At 37.9% G+C, this 25,143-nt stretch overlaps 2 protein-coding genes across 3 annotated transcripts in view; one reads left to right on the top strand and one right to left on the bottom strand.

The window, feature by feature from the left end:
• Positions 1–11,650, bottom strand: part of WDR76 (WD repeat domain 76) — a 42,182-nt gene extending 30,532 nt beyond the window's left edge. Inside the window, exons 1-4 of one of the 2 annotated variants that reach the window (XM_081049347.1) lie at positions 11,271–11,650; positions 10,246–10,653; positions 2,785–2,877; positions 1,562–1,617 (exon numbers count right to left, since the gene is read on the bottom strand). In XM_081049347.1, coding sequence (XP_080905473.1) covers positions 1,562–1,617; positions 2,785–2,877; positions 10,246–10,653; positions 11,271–11,333 — 620 coding nt within the window. In that variant the 5' untranslated portion in view covers positions 11,334–11,650. Of the gene's footprint in view, positions 1–1,561; positions 1,618–2,784; positions 2,878–6,941; positions 7,079–10,245; positions 10,654–11,270 lie in introns of those variants that run through there. The other variant, XM_081049348.1, reaches the window with a different exon arrangement.
• A 1,984-nt stretch (positions 11,651–13,634) lies between these two features.
• MFAP1 (microfibril associated protein 1) lies at positions 13,635–25,073 on the top strand. The gene is made up of 9 exons (XM_081049341.1): positions 13,635–13,873; positions 16,577–16,796; positions 18,018–18,147; positions 18,412–18,599; positions 19,117–19,225; positions 19,328–19,488; positions 20,753–20,912; positions 23,267–23,356; positions 23,449–25,073. The coding sequence occupies exons 1-9, from the start codon at positions 13,795–13,797 to the stop codon at positions 23,629–23,631; spliced, it is 1,320 nt and encodes a 439-aa protein (XP_080905467.1). The 5' UTR covers positions 13,635–13,794; the 3' UTR covers positions 23,632–25,073.
• The last annotated feature ends 70 nt before the right edge of the window (positions 25,074–25,143 follow it).

Genomic DNA, 25,143 nt, shown 5'->3' with positions numbered 1-25,143 from the left:
CTTATTATGATTGCAAGATGCCATTCAGCAATAACCGTTAAGAAACTTTGAAGAAAGTTAGTTTATTCCTTAGAGGCCCTGGTGAGCACAAGACATGCCGGGTACACACAGGATAGAGACAGGATAGAGACAGAGGGAGAGCGTGGGCCTGGGTTCTGCTTTTATTGGGGTCGAAAGTGGGGACCTAGGGTTTCCAGAGCTCATCTTTTTTGGTGAATTTGAAACGTAGGAGTGAGAATTTAAAGGCCTGGAAGAAAAACAAACAAGTAGCTCAAATGGTTAGTTATCAAAGTCAACCAAGATCTCTAAAACAAAGGAGGTTCAGTGCAGGGAGGCGGCCTGGCTCTTTATCTAGTGACTGGCAGTGTACTGATTCTAGACAGCCTTCCTTGAAGGCAGATGCCTCTTTGAAATGAATGCCTCTTTGGAGTGGATGCCTAGGAAATCAAAGCTTAAGTCAGAAATGTACATTACAAAAAAAAAAAAAGCCAGTTGTCAGGGCTTAAACTGCAATTACACGTTTGTAGTGATGCTGGTGTAAACAAACCTACTGCACTGCCAGAAGTATAAAAGTATATCACATACGCGTACAATCACAGTAAGTGGCTATACCATTTAGATTTGTGAAAGTGCGCTCTATGATGTTAACATACCAAGAAAATCGCCTAACGACAAATTTGGGAACAAATCAAAAATCTATTAATCAACAGATTTTTAGCACTGGTAACAGAACCAGTGCTATTATGTTGCAGGATTAATGATGTTCCTCTTACATTTCACACTCACAAATATCTGGCCATGATTAAGTTTAGCTTTTCCAAGGTAATTGACCTGTATTGGAATCAAACCAATTAAGTGATGTTATATTTCATTAGCACTAGCACTAAACAAATGATCTAATGATGCCAAGATTTTTAGTTTCTTCATTTATACATAGGCACTGCTAAAATGCAGTAGACGGAACTTACGCTAAGGAATCCTGGAGTTCAAATCCTGAAGCTTCCACTTATGAGCTATTTTGACCTTGTGCAAATTACTTTACCTCTTTGAGCCTGTTTTCTATCTCACAAAATGGATACACTACCTCCCACATTTGGTTGTTATCAGAATTAAATGAGATAATACAGGAGAAAATTTTTAGGTCACTGAACTATATTTCACAGATGTTCAATAAACGTTAATTTCCTTCCTTTATTCTAGGAACGGAAAAGAAAAATTAAGAAGCAAAAAGATAACAGAAAAATAAAAAGAATCTTTAAGAATAATAGTTTTCTAGGCAAAAATAAGAATAATTTAGTGTAAATAAAGATTTCCCTCCATTAGCAGCAACAGTATTGAATATGAACAAAATTCAGCTCTCAAGATTCTATTTCCTATATATTCCTTTGATTAGATGGGAACTTTAGAGTGATTAAAAGGTAGCATTCCTTCACAAATCCTATAAGGATTAAGATTAAATTACAGAGTTTCTGATCTGTTACTTACTATGCCAAACCATTTTTTCAAATTATAAAACTCCTCAGTATATCATGGTGCAGACATTGTAAACCGAATCTTTTACCTTTTGGTCTCAGGAGGCTGTCTCTTCTCTATCATTTCACGGAGCCTTGCAGCTGACTGCAAAATACACAAAATATATACACATAAAAATAATACAACTACATAGCTTCCCTTTTAAAATATAAAGTATCTGCTACGACATCCACATAAACTAAGACCTATACAGAAAATAAAGATCCTTAAAATATGATACCTGTTCTTGGTAGTAGACATGAAACAAATATACTTATCAATAACACTGTCTAAAGTACTGACATTCTGATACCTTGAGCCAGGTTGCTAATGAATTTACATGATTAAACATTAAAAATGTAATCAAATACACTATCACAAATTAAAAGGTTTAACTTCTACTAAGGCAATCAATCCTACTTTGATATTTTCTAGATAAGTTATTTATAGGTTATACTTATATAAATCAAATAATTTCTGTTAACCAAAATCAAAATCAGAGATACTTTGTCTAAATTTCTGATGTATTTTCATTAATGACATATATATAATTTAGTTATATAAAATTATATTAACTCACCCTCCCTCTCCTCAAGATGAAAACACACACTGAATATGTGAGAATCTGGTATTCAGAGAAATCACTTAATTACTTAATAAAGCCAAAGGTTTGATACGTTTGGGGGAAAACATCACACACTCTCCTAAACAACTTTTGTCTCATATAGAAGTTTCAGCCCCAGTGTAAAGACACTAATGTAAATTATACCTTTAGTTATGATTATAAAACATTAGCATACATCTGGCCATTTATCCCAAAAGCTCCTTATACAAACTGTACTCCCATTTAGTTTTAAAGTTCAAGATTTCTTAAAAGAAAAAGCTTTCCTCTCACCTGTCTATCACTCCTCCTGCAACCCATCCATTTCCCACTTCCCTGTTATCCTTTAGTTAGAGCAACCACTTGAAACATACCATTTCTTTGAATTCAAGACAATCTCTTTCATAAGACATCACTACTTTATACACCACCAAAAGGTGGGGAGGAGGAAGCTGCCAGTCATAGTTTTAAGATGACAATTCCAAAAATATTAAAAAGAAAAAAAGTCTTGGTATCAATAAAATATGGTAACCTCTTTCTATTAAATGGAAACTTGCTCCTAATTTTACCCTCCCCCATTTGACACTATGAAACCTGGTACTATTAGTACTTTATTGACCTGCTGACAAGAGGAATAGCATCTTGGTTTTTATTAGAAACTCCACACAAACCTCAGACAACTGAAGAGAAGCAAAAAAGTTTGCATTTTCTGATATGTTCTTCAGTCTCTTCCTTTCATACGGTGACAATCCTGAAAAATCATCCTATGAAATTACACCAAAAAGATTCTGTTATTTTACATAATACATAGCAAGAGCACCTCACAAAACTAGGTGTTAGATTCTCTGCATGTATACTTTCCTTCAAATTGCACTACTCTGTTCATTTCATGACATCTTACCAAACCAACACATTTGCTTTAATAGATATTGAGTAAAAGCATTTGAATTTGGGAAAATCACAAGATATCTGTATGGCTTCCCAATTAAAGAGCAAGTAATCTTATATCAGAAGTCAAGTAGTGTAACTTTTTTTTTTTTTTTTAAGTAGTGTAACTTAAAAGCAAATTATTTCCTACTGGCTATTAATTGTACTATTACTCAAAGCTATCTTTTTATTAAACAAAACAAGAAAGAACTCAATAAGAAAAATTTTAATTCATTGGAAGCGTTAAGGAAGTTCAGAAAGAACAACAAAAAAACTAGCTAACACATGAGCAGAGAACTAGAGAAGCATATAACTAGAGAAGCAATCTTGAAGGTCCAACACCCAACTAATAGTTGCGGGCAGGGGGAGCAGAGAAAATTGTTAGAGAAATAATATAAGAAACTTTCTCAAAACTGAAAATGTGAGTTTCCAGATTACAAAGGGCCCAATGAGTATGCAGCACAATGAGTGAAAAAAGACCCAAGCCTAGGTACATCATCACGAAATTTCTTAATACCTAAAAAAAAAAAAAAAAAAGTTTCTTAATACCTGAGATAATAGAAGACACTAAAAGTGTGCAGAGGGAAAAAAAGAAAAAAGATCACAAAGAACCAAGAAACAGAATGACACCAACTTCTCAATACTGAGGGAAGCTAGAAGACAATGGAAAAATACATTAAAAATTCTAAGGAAAAATTAAATTATTTTCAACTTACAATTCTAAATCCAATTGAGCTATCAATCAAATGTAAAGCATAAAAACTTTTCCAGACATACAAACTACCTCTCATACACCTTTCCTTAGGAAGTTACTATAAGCTGCACTTCACCAAAGTGAGAGAATAAACTAAGAAAGAGAAAGACAGGATCCAGCACAGGAGTGAGAAAAGATCAAAGAAATTCAAAGGAAAATGGGAAAAGGCTGGCCAAGAGAAACAGTCCAGAAAGAAGCAGGAAAATGGAGGCCAAAAAAATGCATACGCATTTTAAGAAAGGAAAAAGCTGTATTAAAATTTTAATACTCAAAAAAAAAAAATTTAATACTCAATGTATACCGATAACAAAAGATGAATATAAGTCATGTGTACACATTTTTTTGGCATGCCCAGGGTGTGTGTGTGTGTGTGTGTGTGTCTGAAGCCACTAGAATTCTTTATATTGAGAGAAATTGTACAACTCTGATAAAGCTTGGGCTGTACCTAATTAAGAATGTGGGAAGGAAAAGCATGGGTGGGGTGAGGCTACATGTGTGTAAAAGGTATTCATTTTCCGTAGTAAGTCAATATGTAGATAATGTGTCGGGGGTAGCTAAGAAGGCTGAAAATGCAATTTGTCTGTTGAGCAGCAATCACAAAAAGAGAGAGATGTGGCAGAAAACCACATGTTTTGATTTGTTTCTGTGTACATGTGTGTACATACGGAATTACCTGTGTGTGTGTGTGCGTATGTGTGTATTTGTATATATATAATACACATGTGGAATCATGACTTAAACATGTATTTACATGTATTACCTTGACCAAACCAAGGTTTGTGTGTACCTTTTCTCACATACACAAAATAATAGTGGCAGTAAAGGTGAAAGATTTTTGTCACTGCCTTTAAAAACTACTTCTCAGAGAAAAACATCGCCACCATCAAGGACTTCCTAAAAATCGATTTCAAAATGCTGCATACTGAGATCAAAGGAACAAATTTAAATGATTCTACTTACCACAAAAAAAAGTAAGAAAATTTATTAAGAAAAGTATCAGTTTTTTAAGAGATATGTGTAACTCAAACTATTCGCATGCATTACCCACGTCTTAAAAACTTGCAACATGAAAGACAAAGAACAAGGAAACATTTTAAAAAGTGGACTCTCAAACTAAACATATTATAGGAAATAGAAATTTTTAAAAAAACATTCCATTATCTTCAGACACTTGAGAAGTCACTACGTCCATAAAAGAAAGGGGTGCTATGCTTAGAAAAGCAAAGAAGAAAAATAACTTCAATTTAAAAACAGCATGATACTAAAAATTCAAACTGTATGAATCAATTTATATAACATTCTCAAAATGACAAAACTATAGAGATGTAAAAACAAAACAGTGGTTGCCAGGGGCTAGTGATGGTGAAGAGAGGATAATGAACATAACTACAAAGAAGTAACCTAGAAAGCCCAGTCGGTAACCACAAGATTGGCACAGGGATACCAAAGACAATTTGGGGAATATAACCAATAATGTTGTAAAAGATTTGTAGGGCATCCGATGGACACTTGTCTTATTACAGAGACCACTTCGTGGATAGTGTAGATGCCTGACCACTGCACTGCACACCTGAAGCTGAAGCTGAACAATATTGAATGTCAACTATAATTTTATATATATATATATATATATGTATATATATATATATATATGTATATATATATGTATGTATATATGGTCACAGGAAGTGGAGCACAGCATAACGAATAGAGACAGTGGAAATGTAACGGCTGTATGCAATGTCAGAGGGGTAGTAGACTGGGGAAGAGGGGTTATCACTTTGTGAGGGGTATAAATGTCTATTACATTGTTTTGTACACCTGAAACTAATAATAATAATTTAAAAAAAAAGAAGTAACCTAAGGGAGAGCTTTGTGGAGATGGAATAGTTCTGTCTTTGATTGTGGTGGTGGTTACATGAATCTGCACAGATGATAAAGGGATAGAAAACTATACACCCACCTTGTGCTAATAGTTATATAAGATATACTCATTGGGAAAAACTGGGTGAAGGGTACACAAGACCTCTCTGTACTATTTCTTCAAATTGCTATGAATCTATAATCACTTCGAAATAAAAATTATTTAAATATTCATTTCTCACAACTAACATTATACTTAACAGCAAAAGACTGAGTTTTCCCCTCAGCTCAGGAACAAGACAAACGTGTCTGCTCTGGCCACTTGTATTGAACATCATACTGGAGGTTCTAGCCACGACAATCATTAAAAAATAAAAAAGAAAGAAAGAAAGAAAAGACATCCAGATTGAAAAGGAAGAAATAAAACTATATTGCCAATGATATGATCTTATATATAGAAAATCCAAAAGAATCCACACCAAAAAATATTAGAAAATGACCCCAGAAAAGTCGCAAGTTAATAAAGTTAATACACAAAAACCAGTTGTATTTCTATACACTAGGAATAAACAATCAAAAATGAAATAATGCCATTCATAACAGCAGCAAAAAGAATAATGTGCCTTGGAATAAATTTAACCAAAGAAGGGCAAGGCCTGTACACTGAAAACTACAAAATACTGAAGAACATTAAGAAGACCTAAGTAAATGGAAAGACGGCCCATGCTCATAGATGGGAGGACTTATTAAAATGACAATACTCCCCAAATTGATCTACAAATTCTTAGAAGGAAATATAGGTGTCAATCTTCACAACCCTAGATTAGGCAATGGTTTTTTTAGATATGACCAAAGCATAAGCCACAAAAGATAAAATTGATAAATTGTACTTAAACTAAAATTTAAAAATTAAATTAAAAACTTTTGTATGTCAAAGGGCATTATCAAGAAAGTGAAGACTAGACGCTTATTATCTAATAAGCGTCTAGTGTCCAGAACATATAAAGAGCTCTCACAATTCTACAATATAAAAAAACTTGATTTTTTAAATGAGCAAAGGATTTGAATAGACGTTTCTCCAAAGTACAAATGAGCAATAAGCACATGTAAAGAAGCTCAACATCATTTGTCATTAGGAAAATACAAATCAAAACCACAATGAGATACCATTTCACATCCACTAGGATAACTATAATCAAAAGACAGACAATGAAAACATTATGTTAAGTGAAATAAGCCAGTCACAAAAAAGACAAATACCATGATTCCACTTAAATGAGGTACCTGCAATAGTCAAATTCATAGAGACAGAAAGTAGAATGGTAGTTGCCAGGGCTGGCAGAAGGCACGAGGAGTTGTTTAATGGGTACAGAGTTTCAGTTTTCCAAAAAGAGTTCTGGAGATTGGTTTCACAACCGTAGTATTTAACACTACTAAACTGTACACCTAGAAATGGTTAAGATGGTACATTTTATATTACATATTTTACCACAATTAATTTTTTTAATTTTTAAAAAACACAAAAAATAACAAGTATTGGCAAAGGTGTGGAGAAACTGGACTCCTTATACATTGCTAGTGGGTATGTATATCCGTACAATGGAATATGATTTTTCAAATGAAGTATCAATCAGTACATGCTACAACATGAATGAACTTTGAAAACATTATCCTAAGTGAAAAAAAGCAAGATACAAAAATCTATGTTGTATGACTCCATTTATACGAAATGTCCAGAAAAGGCAAATCAATAGAGATAGAAAAGTAGATTAGTGGCTTCTAGAGCTGGGATGACAGGGAGGAGGAGGGGTTGGTAGTGACTACTAATGGGCATGGGGTTTCTTTTTGAAGTAATGAAAATGTGGGATAGTAGTGATAGTTGCACAACCTTATACATATACTAAAAATCCCCGAATTGTACTCTTTTAAATAGTAAATTTTATGTTATGTGAATTATATCTCAATTAAAACTAAATATATGCTTGATGACAGAAACCAGATATTTGCATAGTCTCAAAGTGTCTCCCTCAAAATTTTTAGTCATTATTAAAAAAAAAATAAGTTAACATTAGAGACTCCTGGCAGACACAACCTTAGCCAAGTGATTACGGTCAACATCACCATATATACCAACATCACGTACACCCTGATACACGCCCCAAGGAGGGCACATTCACTTCTGTGATATCCTTTCCCAAAATGCAAGGCCTTAATCAAATCATGAGAAAATAGCAAACAAACCAAAATTGAGGGACATTATGCAAAGTAACTGCCTGGTAGCCTTCAAAAGTGTCAAGGTCATGAAAGACAAGAAATGTCACAGATTCAAGGAGTCTACAGACATGACAACGAAATGCACTGTTTGATCCTGAGATTGATACTGAAGGAGAAAAAGGACATCAGTGCAAAAACTGGTGAACTCCTTATAAATTCTGTACTTTAGTTAATAGTATTATACCAAAGTTCATTTCTTAATTTCATATATGTTCTATGGTTATGTACCATACCAACATAAGAGGATGCTGGGTGAAAGACATACAGAAAGTCTTTGTAATATTTTTGCAACTCCTCTGTAAGCCTAAAATGTGCTCAAAATTTTTAAAAATTAACTGTTCAGAAATGTTTTTATGAAGTTAAGATATTTAATAGAAGGGCTGAGAGAGAAAATTTAGTAAATTTCCCATAAAATAGAAATTCTAGACCTACAGTCCAAGACTTGTCTGTGACGTGACAAAAGCACTTCCTTCATTTGGGAAGATTAATAAGCTTGTACACTAAACACAGTTCCTAAAGCATGGTACGACAAAGCCTTGGTCATTTTACTTCAAAAAGATAATGAAAGAGAACAAAAGCATGAAATGTTCTATAAAATATGTTAGAATTTTTGTTTGTCCTAAAAAAAATGTATGCTGAGCATTTAGGACTCTGCTTGACTATCTCCAATTATTCACTACCTCATGTTCTAATTTCTGACTCTATTTTTTTGTCCATAAATTTTATTGGGGAATATTGAGGAACAGTGTGTTTCTCCAGGGCCCATCAGCTACAAGACGTCCTTCAATCTAGTTGTGGAGGGCGCAGCTCAGCTGTAAGCCCAGTCGCGGTTTCATCCCACGTGGGAACTGAACCGGCAACCTTGTTGTTGAGTGCTCGTGCTCTAACCACCTGAGCCACCCAGCCGACCCTCTGGTAGCTCGTTGTCTTCAATCTAGTTGTGGAGGGTGCAGCTCCCTGGCCCATGTGGGAATCAAAACTGTAATCCTGTTGTTCAGAGCTCACACTCTAACCAACCAAGTCATCTGGCCGCCCCACTGACCCTATTTTCTTACATCAAACTAAAATCTGCTTTATATTAGCCTCATATACTCAGCATCTGAGTCTAACAGGCCAAAGAGATAATTTAATCTGGTGGTTCTCAAAGTGCAGTCCAGGACCAACAGCATCAGTGTCTCTAAGAAACCATGTTAGACATGCAAATTCTATACCCACTCCAAAACTTCTAAATCAGAAACACTGGTGGTGAAGCCCTGCAAAGGAGTTTTAACAGCCCTCCAGGTAATTCTGACGCAGGCTAAAATTTGAGAACCACCAGTCTTATCCAATCCCCTCACTGTGGGTGGTTTGCTTAGAAGCACAAGGTTGCTTAGAAGTGGTAATGCCTAAAGCTGAGGCTTCCAACCCCCAGTGCAATGTGCTTATGCCTTACCCCATGCTGTGCCAGCGATAGGTCCTAGTGCTTACCTCTGGAACAATAAAGCATAATTTGAATTCCTACTTCATAACAACAATACCTCAATTATCCTACCTTCCTTTCCCTACCATCATCTTCTGTGCTCCTAATTCCATCAACTTTTGTCATGTGGTATATAATTTTATCTTATCTTGCATAAAATTTGTCACTTTAAATGAAGTTCAACACTCTTGTAGGCAATAAAGGCCAAAAGAACTAGATCCTTAATTCTTAAACTGATCCTTAAACTGATTCTATTATTTTAAATAGAATTAATAAGTGTTTCTCATGTATCTTCTCATGTACCCTCTCTACTCCATCATGTCTCCTTTTTGTTTAGAATTAATAAGTGTTTCTCATGTATCTTCTCATGTACCCTCTCTACTCCATCATGTCTTCTTTTTGTTTAAAGGAAATATTTAGCACAACAATGCAATCAAATAATTTTCATACCCTGACATCAGGGTCATTCAAATGCCGTTATCTCCCACAGGCTAACTTCTTTTGGTATAGTGTACATGAACATAGAAAGGTGAGCACGATGCCATAAAGTATGAGTAAACTCAAAAACAAACACAATAAACGAAGAAAAAGAAGAAAAAAGGAAGCAGAGAAGAAAAGCAGAGAAGAAAAAAGGAAGCAGAGTGAATACTAAGTCAATCCTCTCCTTGACAAATCAAAACCAAGAGCAAAATTAGCCTAAGGAAGTTATCTCTTAAACATTTAAAAAAGAAAATTTCAATTAAACATAAATTAGACAAAAATAATTTGAGTTAGAGAGATCCTTGATAACCTTAGTTTATGAGAACTTCAAATTTTAAAATAAGAAAAATTTAAACAAGCAGTAATTAAACTTACCAGGCTCGATGTGGTATCTTCATCACTGTCTCCATCCTGACTGCTTTCCGTATCAACACCGAGCCTCACTGTATCGGAAGTGCTCTTGTGTTGTCGCTGGTTATTTTCTGTGTGAACATCTATGGATGATTTGTGCAGAGTGGATTCTGCCTTGGAAGATGTGGCTTCCATCTTTGAAGTTAAAATCCTTGTGCAAGCTTTCTTTATTTCAGTCTTGTATTTCTTAGATGCTACTTCATTTTTAGAATTCTTATCTAACAGGGATTTGGGGAGCTTAAACTGGCCTGACTTGTAATTACTGAGTGAAAAGGGGACAAGACACACCTTAACTGTTTTTTCTAAAACTGTCTTGTGTACTGATCTCAGAGATACAGAAGACATGTTTTGGTTTTCTTTATATTCATTCACCTATTCAGATAAATAAAGGAAAAGAAGAGTATTAGAATCCCAAGTCCTATACCTTTTCTTAGAGATCTGTGTAAATAAATCGAATTCCTATTTCATACGGACAACATAAATCCGAACTGATAGCCTGTAAGGAAACTTTGTCCATCCAAAATCTAGATACCAAATTCGTTAACCTGGACACATTTCTTGTCCATACGCGTCTATCAGACCAATAATAATAATGGCTACAATTTGTGACTGAGGAGACTACTCTGTTAGCTTCTGAGTAACTATAATAGAATTGTTCCGAGAGTGGAAAACTAACAATGTCTGCTGTAAAAGCAAATGTAAAGTCCCTGATCCCATCTTGCGACTATTTCTGAGGTTGATAAGAACTTTCCTCAACACTGAAAGGCCTAGATTCCATAGAGAAAACCCAGGGCAGGGATCCTGCTTCACTTCTGAACCAACACCCAGACGGGCCGGTTAAGCCGCAAGATGCCCCCAGGGGAAGAAAATAGTTTCGGAGCAGGGAAAGGCCGGGTGCTCGGTCCTGGTGCCCTCCCAGTCCCAGCCCGGCAAACCCCTTACGAAAACTGAGACAGGAGCGTATCCAAAAGCCACAAGCCGTCTCTCACCTTCATCTGGAGTAGCTGTCTGGAGCCCGCCTTCTCCTCAGCGGCCCCGCACGAGCCGGACATCTTTACGCCTCTTAGGAGCTAACGTCTTCCCGCCAACATGGGCCTGGAGGCGGGGGTGGGAGGGGCCGGGCCGGGCGGGGCGGGGCCTCCCGCTGGGGAGGCCTGGGAGGCACCAGCGCGCAGATCCCAGCCGGCCACGGGGTGGCGGCAGGCGAGCGAGGTACTGCGGATATCTAACCAACCTCCCCCGAAACTGAAAATTTTTAAGAATGCGATGAGACGAAAGGGACATTTTTACCTCAATCCTAGTGATTTTAATGGTGCTGGTGTCAGGATCTCGCTTTGTAAAGCACTGGCGTTTCCGCTGAGGAAAAAACCTTTCCTCGCAACGTGAGAAGATTCAGATTCACCAAGATGCCGTATAGAAAAGAGGAAATAGAAATCAACATGCATCCTTTACCTCGGGGCCCCCCAGTTCTTTATAACCCCACCACCAGAAAATTATGCCCTGTGGCTACCGTATTATCTTCCTCCTAGGAAGGGAAGCATTTTGACTGTTTTCAAGAGCTGATAACTTTTAGCTGGTTTCAATTTCACCTGATCATCTGCCCACCAGTTAACTAAGAACCTCATGATGACCTTACAAAGCCCAAAGGCTGGGGAAAAGTAGTGAATGAAATAATTTTTGTATCACTAACATCAGATTTTAGTGTTCTGTATTTCTTATAGACACAGCCATATTAAAAACGTATTTTGTTTCTTTTTTGTTTTTGTTTTCTGGGTTGCCATGAGCCAAAACAATTGCCTTCCCAACAGATTTACTCCCTCTGGACAGAACAGTTTGGGAGCTGATAAATTCAAAATATAAAATTCTTTCTACTCGATTTTTAAGGTCCTTTTCTTTCTAGCCCAAAACTGCTGCCTTTGTTGGTTGCTTGGGTTCTACACTGTTTGTTCCTTGCTGGAGACTTGCCCAATTTCTTTTCTTCTTCCAGCCTAGGTCCAATTTTAGAACACGGAAATAATGAGAACTAATCCTGTTAACAGCACCAGCAACGCCCTCCATGATCTAGAACCTGGCGAAATTTCACCACTCCTTGACTCAAAAATCACTGATAAAAATCACTTTTCAGTATCTGATACATACTATGCTATTTCTGGACTTCAAGACTTTGCTCATGCTGTCCCTTCTCTCCCACAGCAGTTATAAAAGCCTTTCTACAGTGAAACGTGCTCTGATTTCCAATTAGCCGATGTTTCTTACACAACCCAGCTAATAAATTGCGATTGCTTCCATTGTGCTTCTGTAAGCCCTTGAAGACTTTCTGAATAAAATTCAAGCTTCTTGAAGACACGACCCTTTGTCATGCAGGGTCTCCGGTCCTGCTCCCCGCCCCAGAATGCAGGATACAGTGAGGGGAAAAAGGAACACCAATGGAGCCACAGAGAGGGGAGTCATACCACTCTAGTCTCGCTGGCGGCTGGGTTGGAGACACAGGAAGCAGGAGCCACACGATCCAACCCCCTGCTAACTGCGATCTGTGCTTGCTGGCTCGGCCACAGCAGTTATATTAGTGGCAAATGGCTCACTGGTTACAGCTGATGGCCAACCAGTCACAGCTGACGGCCATTTACTACCTGAGCCAGCACCTTTCTGCGTGAGGCCGAGAGCCTGGAAACTGCTCTCTGGGACTCTGTCCCCACACAATTTTAACAATATTTCATACTCCATACAGAGCTAAGCACAGTAAACACAAAAAGTCCTTAATATGTATGGACTTATATACACTTTCCAGCCAGGAATATATTTTAATAGGCAGTCTCTAAATCTTAAACAACTGGGAAGCCTAAAATTAGAGTTTCAGATTTCGGGCATTGTCCCCAGGCCCTTTGTTGATTTTATTATGTTTGTTTTATTTTATTTATTATTTTATTTTTGTGTCATTGGTCTAAATCACCACCACCTGCCCTCACGTCATCAAGCTATACTGCACCACAACCCACTCAGTCTCATCAACTGAGCTAGATCAGGTGCTATTAGCAGGATTTCTATTCCGATTAAACTCTAATTCTAAGCTTTCAACAGATGGACTATTTCCGCGGTTTGTTATTCGTCACTATCCCATTTACCTCGGCTTCAAACCAAGCTAACAAACGAAACCCTTAATTCGGACCTTCCTTGCCACACGGTCTTCATGGCAAAGCTCAATGGAAGCAATTTCCCGCCACAAGCGGCGTGCAAATACTGCAAGGCTAAAGATTATAGGGCTGACTATGAACATGCGCAGTCACAGACTCGACGCTCAAGCGCACGGTGTGCGTCCATAAGTCCTCCACAATCCCACAATCCTCTTGATGCGTACTTCCGGTTTTTCTAACCTCAGCCGTAAACGTTTTTTCTATCAGTCGCGCAGCGCGTCCAGTGGCTCAAGGTGTAGAGTACTTCTCTGTTCGTTGACTTTGTAAGCTGTTCACTGTTACTAATCAGTGAAGTCTCGGGACTACCGCCGCTGTCATCAACATGTCGGTCCCCAGCGCACTCATGAAACAACCGCCCATTCAGTCCACGGCCGGGGCCGTCCCGGTTCGCAATGAAAAAGGTACTGTGCTGATTCGTTTTCCAGTCGGATCTTACCTCTTCCTTCTCCAGCACACTCCAAACCTACCTCGGCCGAACACCCTCACCACGCAGACCCTTTAAGACCCTGCCCCCTAGTTCATTGACTTTCCCCATCAAACTTGCACCCGATCGCTTTGCCTAAGGAAAAAAATCTTCCGTCTCATCTTGTTCCTATAGGCTGTCTGTCCTCCCCCAGAGCAAACACCCTTCTTCCCTTGGCGTCCACCAGTTCGTTAGACTAATATGCCGTGAATGCCTGTTTTCAAGGCGTTGAGCGGAATACAGTCCCTCTTTTGTTATCCATAGCAGTCTGTTTATGTTGCTTTTATAACACTTACTGTAATTACTTACATGTCTGTCTCCCTCTACTGCATCATAAACTGATAACCTCCTTGAGGCCAGAACCATGTCTTGTTAAACTTTGTGTCCCTTTCAACCAGCGCTATAATTGTATTTATTAAAATAAATACAAAGTTGAGTAAGACAGTGCTCTTAACCACGAGGAACTCATCTTCCAATAGATGTGAGCCATTATAAAAGAGGTACGTTCTAAATGTACAGTCTTTCAGACCTATAATGCGTGTCACATAGGTGATATAAACCAAGCGCTGTGGGAGGGCAGAGAAAGAATAATTTCACATTGGGGTAATCAATGAAAGCTTCTTGAAGAAGTTGGCATTTTAAGTTGATCCTTAAAGGATGGGTAGGTTTCCAGTGACTGCAGACGGAAGAAGGAACACGTTAGGAACACGTTATCTGTTTGGGGAGGCAGAATAGTCAAGAGTTTTTTCTGCAAGAATGTTGGAAAATATCAGTTCTTTCTTTTTTGGTTTTTGAATATACTGGACCTATCCTTGTGCAGCTTCCTTGCCTCGGAGTCTTAACAGCAAAAAAAAAAATAGTTTCCTTTTTTCTTTTTAATTCAACATGGCTTTTGAGAAGTATCCTTTGGATACATATAAACCTAATTCATTCATTTTTAACTGTTCATGAATTCCATTGTATAATTAAACCACAGTTTATTTTCTACTGAGGAGTAGTCTGTTGTTAGGTTGTTTTTTCTCCTATTACAAACAGTGCTGCAATTGTCATTCTTAAATGTGTCTCTTCAGTGCACTTGTGTAATTTTTCCATGGTAGACTCCTAGAAGTTCATCATCAACTTAGCTACTTATTGCCAGTTCCTCTCCATGTGGGTTGTGACAGCCATAAGAGTTTTTTCCCCCATATATTCATCCACACACTTGGTTGTATAAGATTTTTAAATATTTGCCCAATCTAATGGATGTGCAATGATATCTCATTATTTTAATTTGTATTTCCCTGATTATTAGTGAGACTAGGCAGCTTGTTTATATGCTTTGTAGCTGTCCAGTAGATTTTCTCTTCTGTGAAGTACCTGTTTCCGTCATTTATCCATTTTCTGTTTGGTTTGTTTTTATACATCCCAAATCTGTAATATCTATTTCCCAAGTTGTTTGGCTTGTCTTTTAACTTTAATTATGGAGTTTTTTGTTACACGTGTTTTTAGTTTTAGTGTTATCAGATTTATTAACTTTATCTTTTATGGTTTGTGCCATTTGTATATTAAGAAGTCCTTCCCTACACTGAGATCATAGATTTTCAAATTACAAACATTTTCTATCATCTAAGAAACTGTATATATATTAAATAGGATTGAATACACAATTGTTCAAGACAGACTTTAAGTTAAGGAGCTTACAGTCCAGTAGGGATGTAAATGTTTAAGGTACGTCTTTTACACTTGGATCCTAATCTATCTGGAATTTTTTGTGTGTCAGAGATCTAATTTTAATATTTACCTTACAGTTAGCCAATTGTCCGTACTACTCCATTGTTTGACTAGCGCATCCATTCTCCACTGCTTTTTAATGTCACTTTCTAATATACCAAGTTCCTGTATAGGTTTGTTTCTCTGCTCTGTTCTGTTCCATTGCTCTCTGCGTACCCCCAAGTCAATGACATATTGTTTTAATTACTATAAATTTAAATAAGCCTTGCAATCTGATATAAAAACTCTTCCCACCCCCACCTTACCTTCTTTTTTTTTATTAAGACTTTATTTTTGTAGAGCAATTTTATGTTCACAGCAAAATTGATACTCCCTGCCCCCACACATGCACAGCCTCCCCCATTGTAAACATCCCTCAACCGAGTGATACACTTGTATCAATTGTACACTTGATACAATTGTAATTGATGAACCTACATTGACACAGCATAGTCACCCCAAGTTCATATTTTATATTAAGATTCACTCTTGGTGTTGTACATTCTATGGGTTTGGACAAATATATAATGACATGTATCCATCACTATGATGTCCTACTCAGTATTTTCACTGCCCTAAAAATCCTCTATGCTCTGCTTATTCATCCTTCCCCCACACCCAACCCCTTCCTGGCAACTATTGATCTTTTTACTGTCTCCATAGTTTTGCCTTTTCCAGAATGTCTTGTATTTGGAATCATCAAGTATGTAACCATCTCAGATTGGCCTTTGTGAAAAACACCACTAGATGAATATAGATAGTTGGGTAATGGCTCTCTTCTTCTCCTGCCTAAACTCTTATTTACCCGGAATACAGGGCTCTACCTGCAAAGGCCAAGGGTTGAAGTGGGGAAAAGGCTACTGAAACATAATAAGTTATCTTTCTCACCCAGGGGAGATTTCGATGGAGAAAGTGAAGGTAAAACGTTATGTGTCGGGTAAGAGGCCAGATTATGCCCCTATGGAGTCCTCAGATGAGGAGGATGAAGAATTTCAGTTCATTAAGAAAGCCAAAGAACAAGAAGCAGAGCCTGAGGAACAGGAGGAGGATTCATCTAGCGACCCTCGACTGCGGCGTTTGCAGAACCGTATTAGTGAAGATGTGGAAGAGAGGTAATGACTAGGGTTACGTTTCCCTGGACCTGAACCCCCTACAGGTTAATTAATAAGAACAATAATAATAGCTAATACTTGAATAGTACTTACTATGTGCCAGGCACTGTTCCAAGTACATTATGTTTACTAATTACTGTAATCCACACAATAACCTTATGAGGTAGGTATTCTTATCCCTATTTTACAAATGAAGAAACTGAGGCACAAAGGGGTTAGGAAAATAACATGACCAAAGTTATATAGCTAGTGAGTGGCCACTAGTGAACAGCAGCTTACCTCTGGTACAAAGGCCCTAATTAACTCATTAAGGGAATAGAAAACACAGACCATTGATTGGCTTATTAAGGGGATTCTTTTCAGCACAAAGTAGTTTTATAAAATCTGAGACATTGATTTTATCCACTCACTTATGCTAAAGGCTAATGAGGGGAAACACTGATGAAGTGGGGGAAAAGGCCTGATGAATGGTCTCATGTAGAAAAGGGAGCCTCCCAACGAGGATTTTGTATGTAGTGTATTGATTGAGACATTACCTTACAGAGTAGGCCAGAAGTCCCGAACCTTCGTGGTTCATATTGTCTCAGGAATTTTTTCACAGAATCCCTACGCCCAAACAGGTCTGTTTATTTTATTAAGTAGATCCAAAAATTTAATAAATATTTATGTCCTAACACTCAGCCATTTGAAAAATATAATACACATTTAAAAAAACATTTTTACTTCATTCTTAAAGAACCACAGGTACTCACTAGTGGGATTCGTGTGCCTCTTGGACACTGATGGCTTCTCAAACCTTAGAATCAGAGTGACACCATCAGTCTCATTTCATGTTCCATATTGATTTTCATGCAATTCTTTGCTTTTTATCACAACATCCACCAAAAACCTAGTTTCACAAAGATAAGATGTCATTGGAAGGAAACAGTGTGATCTAATGTTAAAACTGAACTACCTTGAACTATAAAATATATCCCAGTGCACCCATATCGGTTTGCTGCAGTACCCCAAGATGCCTCAGCATTTAATGTTTTAAGTCCAACTTGACTATTTGCTGTGACACTTTGAGTTTGTTTCTTTAATCTGTACCTCAGTTTGCCCATCTCAAGATTTCAGTGTTAATGAAAGCAAACAATGTCCAGATGCTTTATGACTAAGGAAATGTGGTTGATGCTCCTTTTTTGTGCCATTGGTGTTAAACTTGTAGATAATGTTTTTCAGGTTGGCTCGACATAGAAAAATAGTGGAACCTGAAGTGGTAGGAGAAAGTGACTCAGAAGTAGAAGGAGATGGTTGGCGTGTGGAACGAGAAGACAGCAGTGAAGAAGAAGAGGAAGAAATTGATGATGAGGTATAATAAAGGAAAATGGGAAGTTCTTTTTGGGTACAAGAAGTTGGAATCTGTGCTCCTTTGTTGAGGCCCTAGCGGTACAAGATTGCTGCTGATGAGAACTCTGATCCAGGGTTCTGTTTGTTGAGGATAGGATTGAAAATAGAATGGTGCTAAGTTGCATTTATTCATATCAGAATTTGTTCAGCTTGATGGGGGAAAAATAGAAAGGTTTCTAAGAGCACAGGCCATTGGGCTGACCGGCTTGGATGTACAATTTGACAGGAAATAGAGCGGCGCCGTGGCATGATGCGTCAGCGAGCACAGGAGAGAAAAAATGAAGAGATGGAAGTCATGGAGGTGGAAGATGAGGGACGTTCGGGGGAGGAGTCAGAATCAGAGTCTGAGTATGAAGAATATACAGACAGTGAAGATGAGATGGAGCCTCGCCTTAAGCCAGTCTTCATTCGAAAGTAAGTATCTCACAAACCAGGCCCGAGTCCACATAGTTATTACTTTCCAGGTCTGAAGACAGAAGCCTCTTTTCTATCTCCTACTCTTCTGAAATGTAAGCACTAAGTGAAAGTCTTCTGCCCAGTGTTCTAGCTCTGTGTGGTATTTGCTGAGGAATATCTTGGTGTTAGCAGAGAGCCTATTCATTTTCCAGTTAAAGAGCACGTATCCGCCCTAGGTCTTATTTTAAGCACAAAATTAAGCTTGAAGGGCAGATTCCTGTTTCTTTCTTAATGGCTAGAAATCCTGCCATGGTTAGAAGTTGAGCAAGTTCCTTGCTATTCAGGCAATTCTCAAAAATGAATGAAATTTTGATGCTCTAAAGGGGGGTGGGAATGGCTCCCATTTTTGGCTCTTTGCATATAATAGAACCACAGATTGTTTGGCTTTGTCTGATTTGGATGGGACTTGATTTAGAGGAACAAAGAGCTCCATTCTTAAGGGCTTTGGGCAATTAACAGGACTTCTTTACTGTAGGAAGGACCGAGTAACAGTTCAAGAACGTGAGGCTGAAGCATTAAAACAGAAGGAGCTGGAGCAGGAGGCAAAACGCATGGCTGAAGAGAGGCGCAAGTACACACTCAAGGTACTGGGAGGGGCTGTGAGGACTGAGTGTAAGGAGTAGTGTACTGAGGTTTGTCTTGGGAGAATACGGAAATCCAAGAGTTGAATTGTTCTTCCTGTCCAGATTGTAGAGGAGGAGACCAAGAAAGAGCTGGAGGAGAATAAGCGGTCCCTGGCTGCACTGGATGCACTCAATACTGATGATGAAAATGATGAGGAGGAATATGAGGCATGGAAAGTTCGGGAGCTAAAGAGAATCAAGAGGGACAGAGAAGATCGAGAAGCGTGAGTAATAGGATGGTGCTAGAGCATAATACTGCTAATGGAACAGGCTCCTAATAGGGTAGCTGTGAGGCTCACCACCTCCTGTAAATTCCATTCTAGCTTTCTTTAGGGTCCCTGCAACTGGGTGAGTTTCCCACAAGTGGAATGTGGCTGTTAACAAAATCAGGAAAAAGAAACACTTTTTGGCAGTGTTTCTCCATGATACAGTGCCAGCTAATATTCCCTTTGCTTTCTTAGTAGACACACACAAGTTATTCATTGTTATCAGTTATCCATTGTTGTCATAACAACCCAACCCATAATTGAGTGACTTAAAACAATTATTCGTAATTTTGGAGGTTGGCCAAACAGTACCTTTGCTGGTTTCACCTGGCCTCTCTTACGCAGTTCCATCTAGCTGGAGTACTAACTGGGCGACAAAGTCCAAAATGACTTCACTAGTGCCGTCAGCTAGGATGCCTCACTTTTTCTTCAGTAGGCTAGACTGCCTTTCTTACATAATAGTCTTGGGGCAGCATTCTGAGAGGGCAAAGGTGGAAGCTGGCAAGATCTTTTGAGACTCCCAAGGATATCATTTCTGCAAAGGGGCATGCATAGTGTGAGTGGAAGAATTTGTGGCATTTAAATAATCGACCATACTCACTATGTTAGATGTTAGAGCAGAATCATTTCTGAGCTGCATCACCCATCCTGAAAATTACTAGGAATGCAAGAGTAATCCCAAATTACAAAGGGAAACCATCAAAAGAAAACTTTTCAATAGTTTCTTAGGTTTTTGTCCTGAGCTTCACGGACAAAATGGGTCCACGGAGTCCATGTACCCTTTAAAACTATATGCAAAATTATGTGTATATTTACATTTTTCTGGAGAAAGGGTATCTGTGACCCCCACCCCTCCCAAAAAAAGACTAAAATCACTTCAGTCTAATTAATGATGGTAATCCTTGTTTTGTGACATGTAAGCACAAATATGATTACTAAAGGAGTACCAGTAAAGTCTTACAGTTATTTTAAATTGATTTTTTTAAAGCTAAGAGGCTTTTTAGGAGAGGGGAATTAGTAAAACATTAGTTTGCAGTACCTGGTGTTGAAAATGTAATGAAGACCGCCTTACCTTTTTATTTATTGAGCTCCTGATTCCTAACAGGCAATGACTAGAATTTTTAAAAAGTGAATAATGCCTGAAAGGAGATGAGACTGTTATATTCTGATAATTGGGTCTTTCTGAAGCTGGAATGTACTAATAATTTTGTTCTCTGGACAGGCTTGAGAAGGAGAAAGCCGAAATTGAACGCATGCGAAACCTGACTGAGGAAGAGAGGCGAGCTGAGCTTCGGGCAAATGGCAAAGTCATTACCAACAAAGCTGTTAAGGGCAAATATAAGTTCTTACAGAAGTACTATCACCGGGGTGCCTTCTTCATGGTAAGAAGTGAAAAGGGAAAGGAAAGTGGGCACTAGGAATAATTCAGACACTGAATTCTTTTTTCTTCCCAAGAATAAACTGGTTCTGGGATGGTACTTCCACTTACCAATGGTCAAATACATTTGCTTTTTGCCTTGGAAAAATATAAACCCAACAGAGTATTTGGCAACAGGATATTAGAAGTAGCAGCAACTGTTTTTTTTTTATTTTGCAACTGTTCTTTTTTGGCCCCAGCTCCCAGAAGGAGGATGATGTAATAGAAGAATTGAGGAACTGAAATAGTCATCTATATAGATGCTAGACTAGTTAGGTCCCCAAAGTCACTTAGATATCATTCTTCACAACACAGTGAGAAATTTTGGTTGCACAAAAACCAAGCTGTGCAATAGCTTCGCATGAACTCCTATTTGGGTGGTAGTTAAACTCACTTCATTCTGAGCTGACAGAAAGTGACTAAGCCTAACCAAATAATGGTTAACTATCTAACCATTATATGTAACGCCATCTTATTTTTCATATAAAGACCAAAGTAAAGTCAAAAATAGTCTGTTAATCCTATATAAAATGACAAGGATTCATCCAATTATTTGGATTAGCACCAGTGATAATTCCTTAACAGAGATAGCAGGAAAGGGAATGGGAGCATTGACTGCATTTATTAACTCTAGTAGCATGTGATTTGTTAAATAATTTCCTAGTGTTAAAGGAGTTTGTATCAAAATCTATGAGTTTTTCCAAGTGTGTATCAAATCCTAAGTATCCCCACTGCAGCTAAGTTCCTGCCTTTCACTGCAGATACCTGTAATATTTAAAAAGAAAAACTTCAGTAGAGAGTTCCTTATTCCTTTCCAAAATCATTTTCAGCCTATTTGCTTCTTTATGTAGCTTTCCAATCCATGTAGTTTTCTAGATTGGAGTTGGTGGAGATTATGAATTACTTCTTGTAGTGCTTCCAAGTCATCAAGTATCACTGCTTAAGCATTTCAGCAGCTTCAGTAATCAAGCTTCATAAAGAAGCAATGCATTGTTGGCTGGCTAAGATACATAAGGTTTATGTGAAAGTCTTTTGGTGCAAGTCTTCTCATCTGGACAAGACTGAAGTTGAGATATCTTGAGATTAAATGAGGGACTTAGGTTCTAACAGGAGAAAAATAGATCTCACAAAAACTTTAATTTTCCTACCTTAAACTGGGTCTTTTTATAGCTGCAGGGAAAAGAATACTCCAAAAATATGTTTGGTTAAAGGCCTCAGCTCTTCCATGAAGCTTTCCTTAAGCAAGATAGTACTTTTTAATTTCTTCAGCATACATGTTTATAATCTGTATCTTCTAGTCTAATAGGTTGATTTGAAACTATTCTTTATGGTTATTTTATATAGTTAATAACCTTTTAAGCTTTTAATGTGTAAAGGGCACTACTATTTAGCACTGCTAGAGGATATAAAATCCTTACCCTCAGAAGGCTTACAATCTAAAAATGGACCTAAGGCAAATACATACTGTAACATAAGGAAAGGGAAAAGTACTGTGGGACTTCTGAAGAGGGAGATGTTGTATTTGGTAGATTGAAAAGGATGATATAAATAAAAGTGACTAATGTGTAGACTTTCTGACACTCAGTGGTAGGCAAATGAAGGGACCAGGAGTGGAGGCAGAAAGTATCTGTAAAGGAAAGTGGCAAGGCGAGGTAGATGAAGGCTATATTTGGCCTTGACTGCTAAAGAATTGTGCTTGTTTACTAGAGAACCGCTAAAAAAAAGGTTTTGAGCAATGTAGAGATACAAGAGTTGTATTTTAGAAACATTAATCCACCCTGGTAGTGTGTAAGATTGATTGCAGGGAAAATCTGTAATAACCCAGGTGATGAGAATTTATAGGAAGTGGCAACAATGTGCACAAAGATTACTCAAATTTTGAATCTAGGTAATTTGAGAGAATGTTAGTCCTATTAACAGAAAAAGTTAAATAGGAAGAAGCTGATTTGAAAAGGTTGAGAAAATGACTTTCACTTTAGATGGAGTTTGAAATCCCAACAGAATATCCAAAGTAAGATATATAATGGGCAATAAATTCAGGATCAGACTTGAAAGGCCTGTGACAGAGTTCAAGTCAGAGGACTGAATGAACATGAGTGCAAAAAATATAGCCAACCTTCAGGAAATGTCGATCTACACTTAGGAAGAAAAAGGCAAACACAAAGGAAAAAAGTATCATCTCAACCAGATGTACTTGTAAGCTCTTTAAGAAAAGGTTCAATACTTCTGCTTTGTATCCTTTGTCTTAGTGTGATAAATTCATGGTTTGTATATGTGGGAAACATAACCACAATATTGCTAAGACTGTCTCTTCTACAGGATGAAGATGAAGAAGTATACAAGAGAGACTTCAGCGCACCAACCCTGGAGGATCATTTCAACAAAACCATTCTTCCCAAAGTCATGCAGGTATGGTGGACCTTACCATGAGAGAAAAGTAATGTATTGAGGGCTGGTACATAATGTTTGGTAGTGTAACTCATCGTCTGTCCTTCCCTCAGGTCAAGAATTTTGGGCGCTCTGGTCGTACCAAATACACCCACCTTGTGGATCAAGACACCACCTCCTTTGACTCAGCATGGGGCCAAGAGAGTGCTCAGAACACAAAATTCTTTAAACAAAAGGCAGCTGGGGTACGAGATGTATTTGAACGGCCATCTGCCAAGAAGCGGAAAACTACTTAAAAGTTCAACTTTTTCTTCCAGCTGTGGGACACAAGGGAAAATCTCAGCATTGGTCCTTGATTTGTTTTTACCATTATTTACATGGCCCGTTCCCAGCCTATTGGACCTAATGCATCCTTGTGACACTGAGCAACCCAATCTTTGAAAGTGCTTTGTGAGGTTTGGACTCATGCTGAGAAACCCACAGAAAAGCACTATCCAGGTAGGATTAGAGGCTCCCCACTTAAAACTATTTCTGAGATATCTTAGGTTTCATCATTGCTCTGGCTTCCCAAATTTCACTTGGAGGACTGTCCCAAGTTTCTTTTTCCAGCCAGAAAAAGAGCTTGGGTCAGAAATGTGGGAACGTAAGTGGACAGTTTACTTCTACCTACAGAAATCTAAGCTCACTGAAACCTATTTCACATTTTTGGCTGTAGTCAAGTTTTTCTATGGGAACATACCTTTTGATCTGTTTATGTATATATGTCAAGAAATAAAAGAATCACACACCAAGAGATTTTTTAGCTTAACACTGGAAATCAAATGTGCAGGCTGACAAGTATCGACCTATTAACCAAAAGTCAGCAGAGAACTGTCCGGCAAATCATGTTTCACATTTTGATCTTCTTTAATCTCAGAAATGAACTCAGACACTAGACAAGCTGTATTTGTATGGCACCCAGGTTTATTCCATGAGCAAGCACCTACAGTATGTGGTTGTCCTTGCTTTCTAAACTGTAGCTGTATATAGAACAAAAGTTGACCCATGAAATGGGAATTCGCAAGAACTTACCAGTATCTTTGCCCAGCTCATTTATGAAGGAGGGCAGTGTTCCTCTGAATTGCAATGTAGTGACATTATGCTAGAATTACATTCATGATTTTTCCATTTATTATTTACTACATAACCACCTTGCACAAGGCAGAGCACGAGGAGTGACATTTAATCAGCAGGAAGACTACTCAACTGCATGAAAAAATAAGGCCAAAGTTTTTTTACATCCTTTAAATGCCCCACTGGGAAAATCACTCATACATCCTTAATAGTCCTTAAAAGAATAAAAATACAAGCGGAAATAATTACTATGAGGTAATAAACATAAAGATGAATATAAGTCTTTGTGTACGCTAGAAGGGGATACAATCTAAGAATTATCCTAGAGCCAAAATGAAAAGCAGAGCTTGAAATTCTTTCGGGAAAGTTTTTATAGCTGCCATTTGAGTGTCCGCTCTGAGGTAGGTACTAGGTCAAGCTTTTAACATTCACCAGCTCATCAATTCTTACAACAACCTATCAGGTATGTATCATTTTACAGTTCAGCAAACTGAAGGTCAACAAGGGCAACTTAGCCAATTTTGCTCAACTCAAAGTAAAACTGATCTCTCCAGGACAGAAAATGGAATGTAAGGTATCAGTGTTTTGGTTCAGAATTCAAATATTAAAATCAATTTCCTAAATCAAAACCTTACAGATAGCGTTCTTATCATGTTCTCACCTTAGCTACCTAAATTCTAACTCAAAGTGGCTTA

Source organism: Rhinolophus hipposideros (assembly GCF_964194185.1).
Source record: "Rhinolophus hipposideros genome assembly, chromosome: 5".
In the NCBI taxonomy this organism is placed as follows: domain Eukaryota; kingdom Metazoa; phylum Chordata; class Mammalia; order Chiroptera; family Rhinolophidae; genus Rhinolophus; species Rhinolophus hipposideros.
This window is presented reverse-complemented; position numbering and strand designations above follow the sequence as displayed.

Coding starts and splice junctions, on each gene's coding strand:
- MFAP1 (XM_081049341.1), top strand. CDS start 13,795: ATGTCGGTCCCCAGCGCACTCATGAAACAACCGCCCATTCAGTCCACG. Junction 19,226..19,327: donor GGCGCAAGTACACACTCAAG/GTACTGGGAGGG, acceptor CTTCCTGTCCAG/ATTGTAGAGGAGGAGACCAA. Junction 20,913..23,266: donor ACCGGGGTGCCTTCTTCATG/GTAAGAAGTGAA, acceptor TCTCTTCTACAG/GATGAAGATGAAGAAGTATA.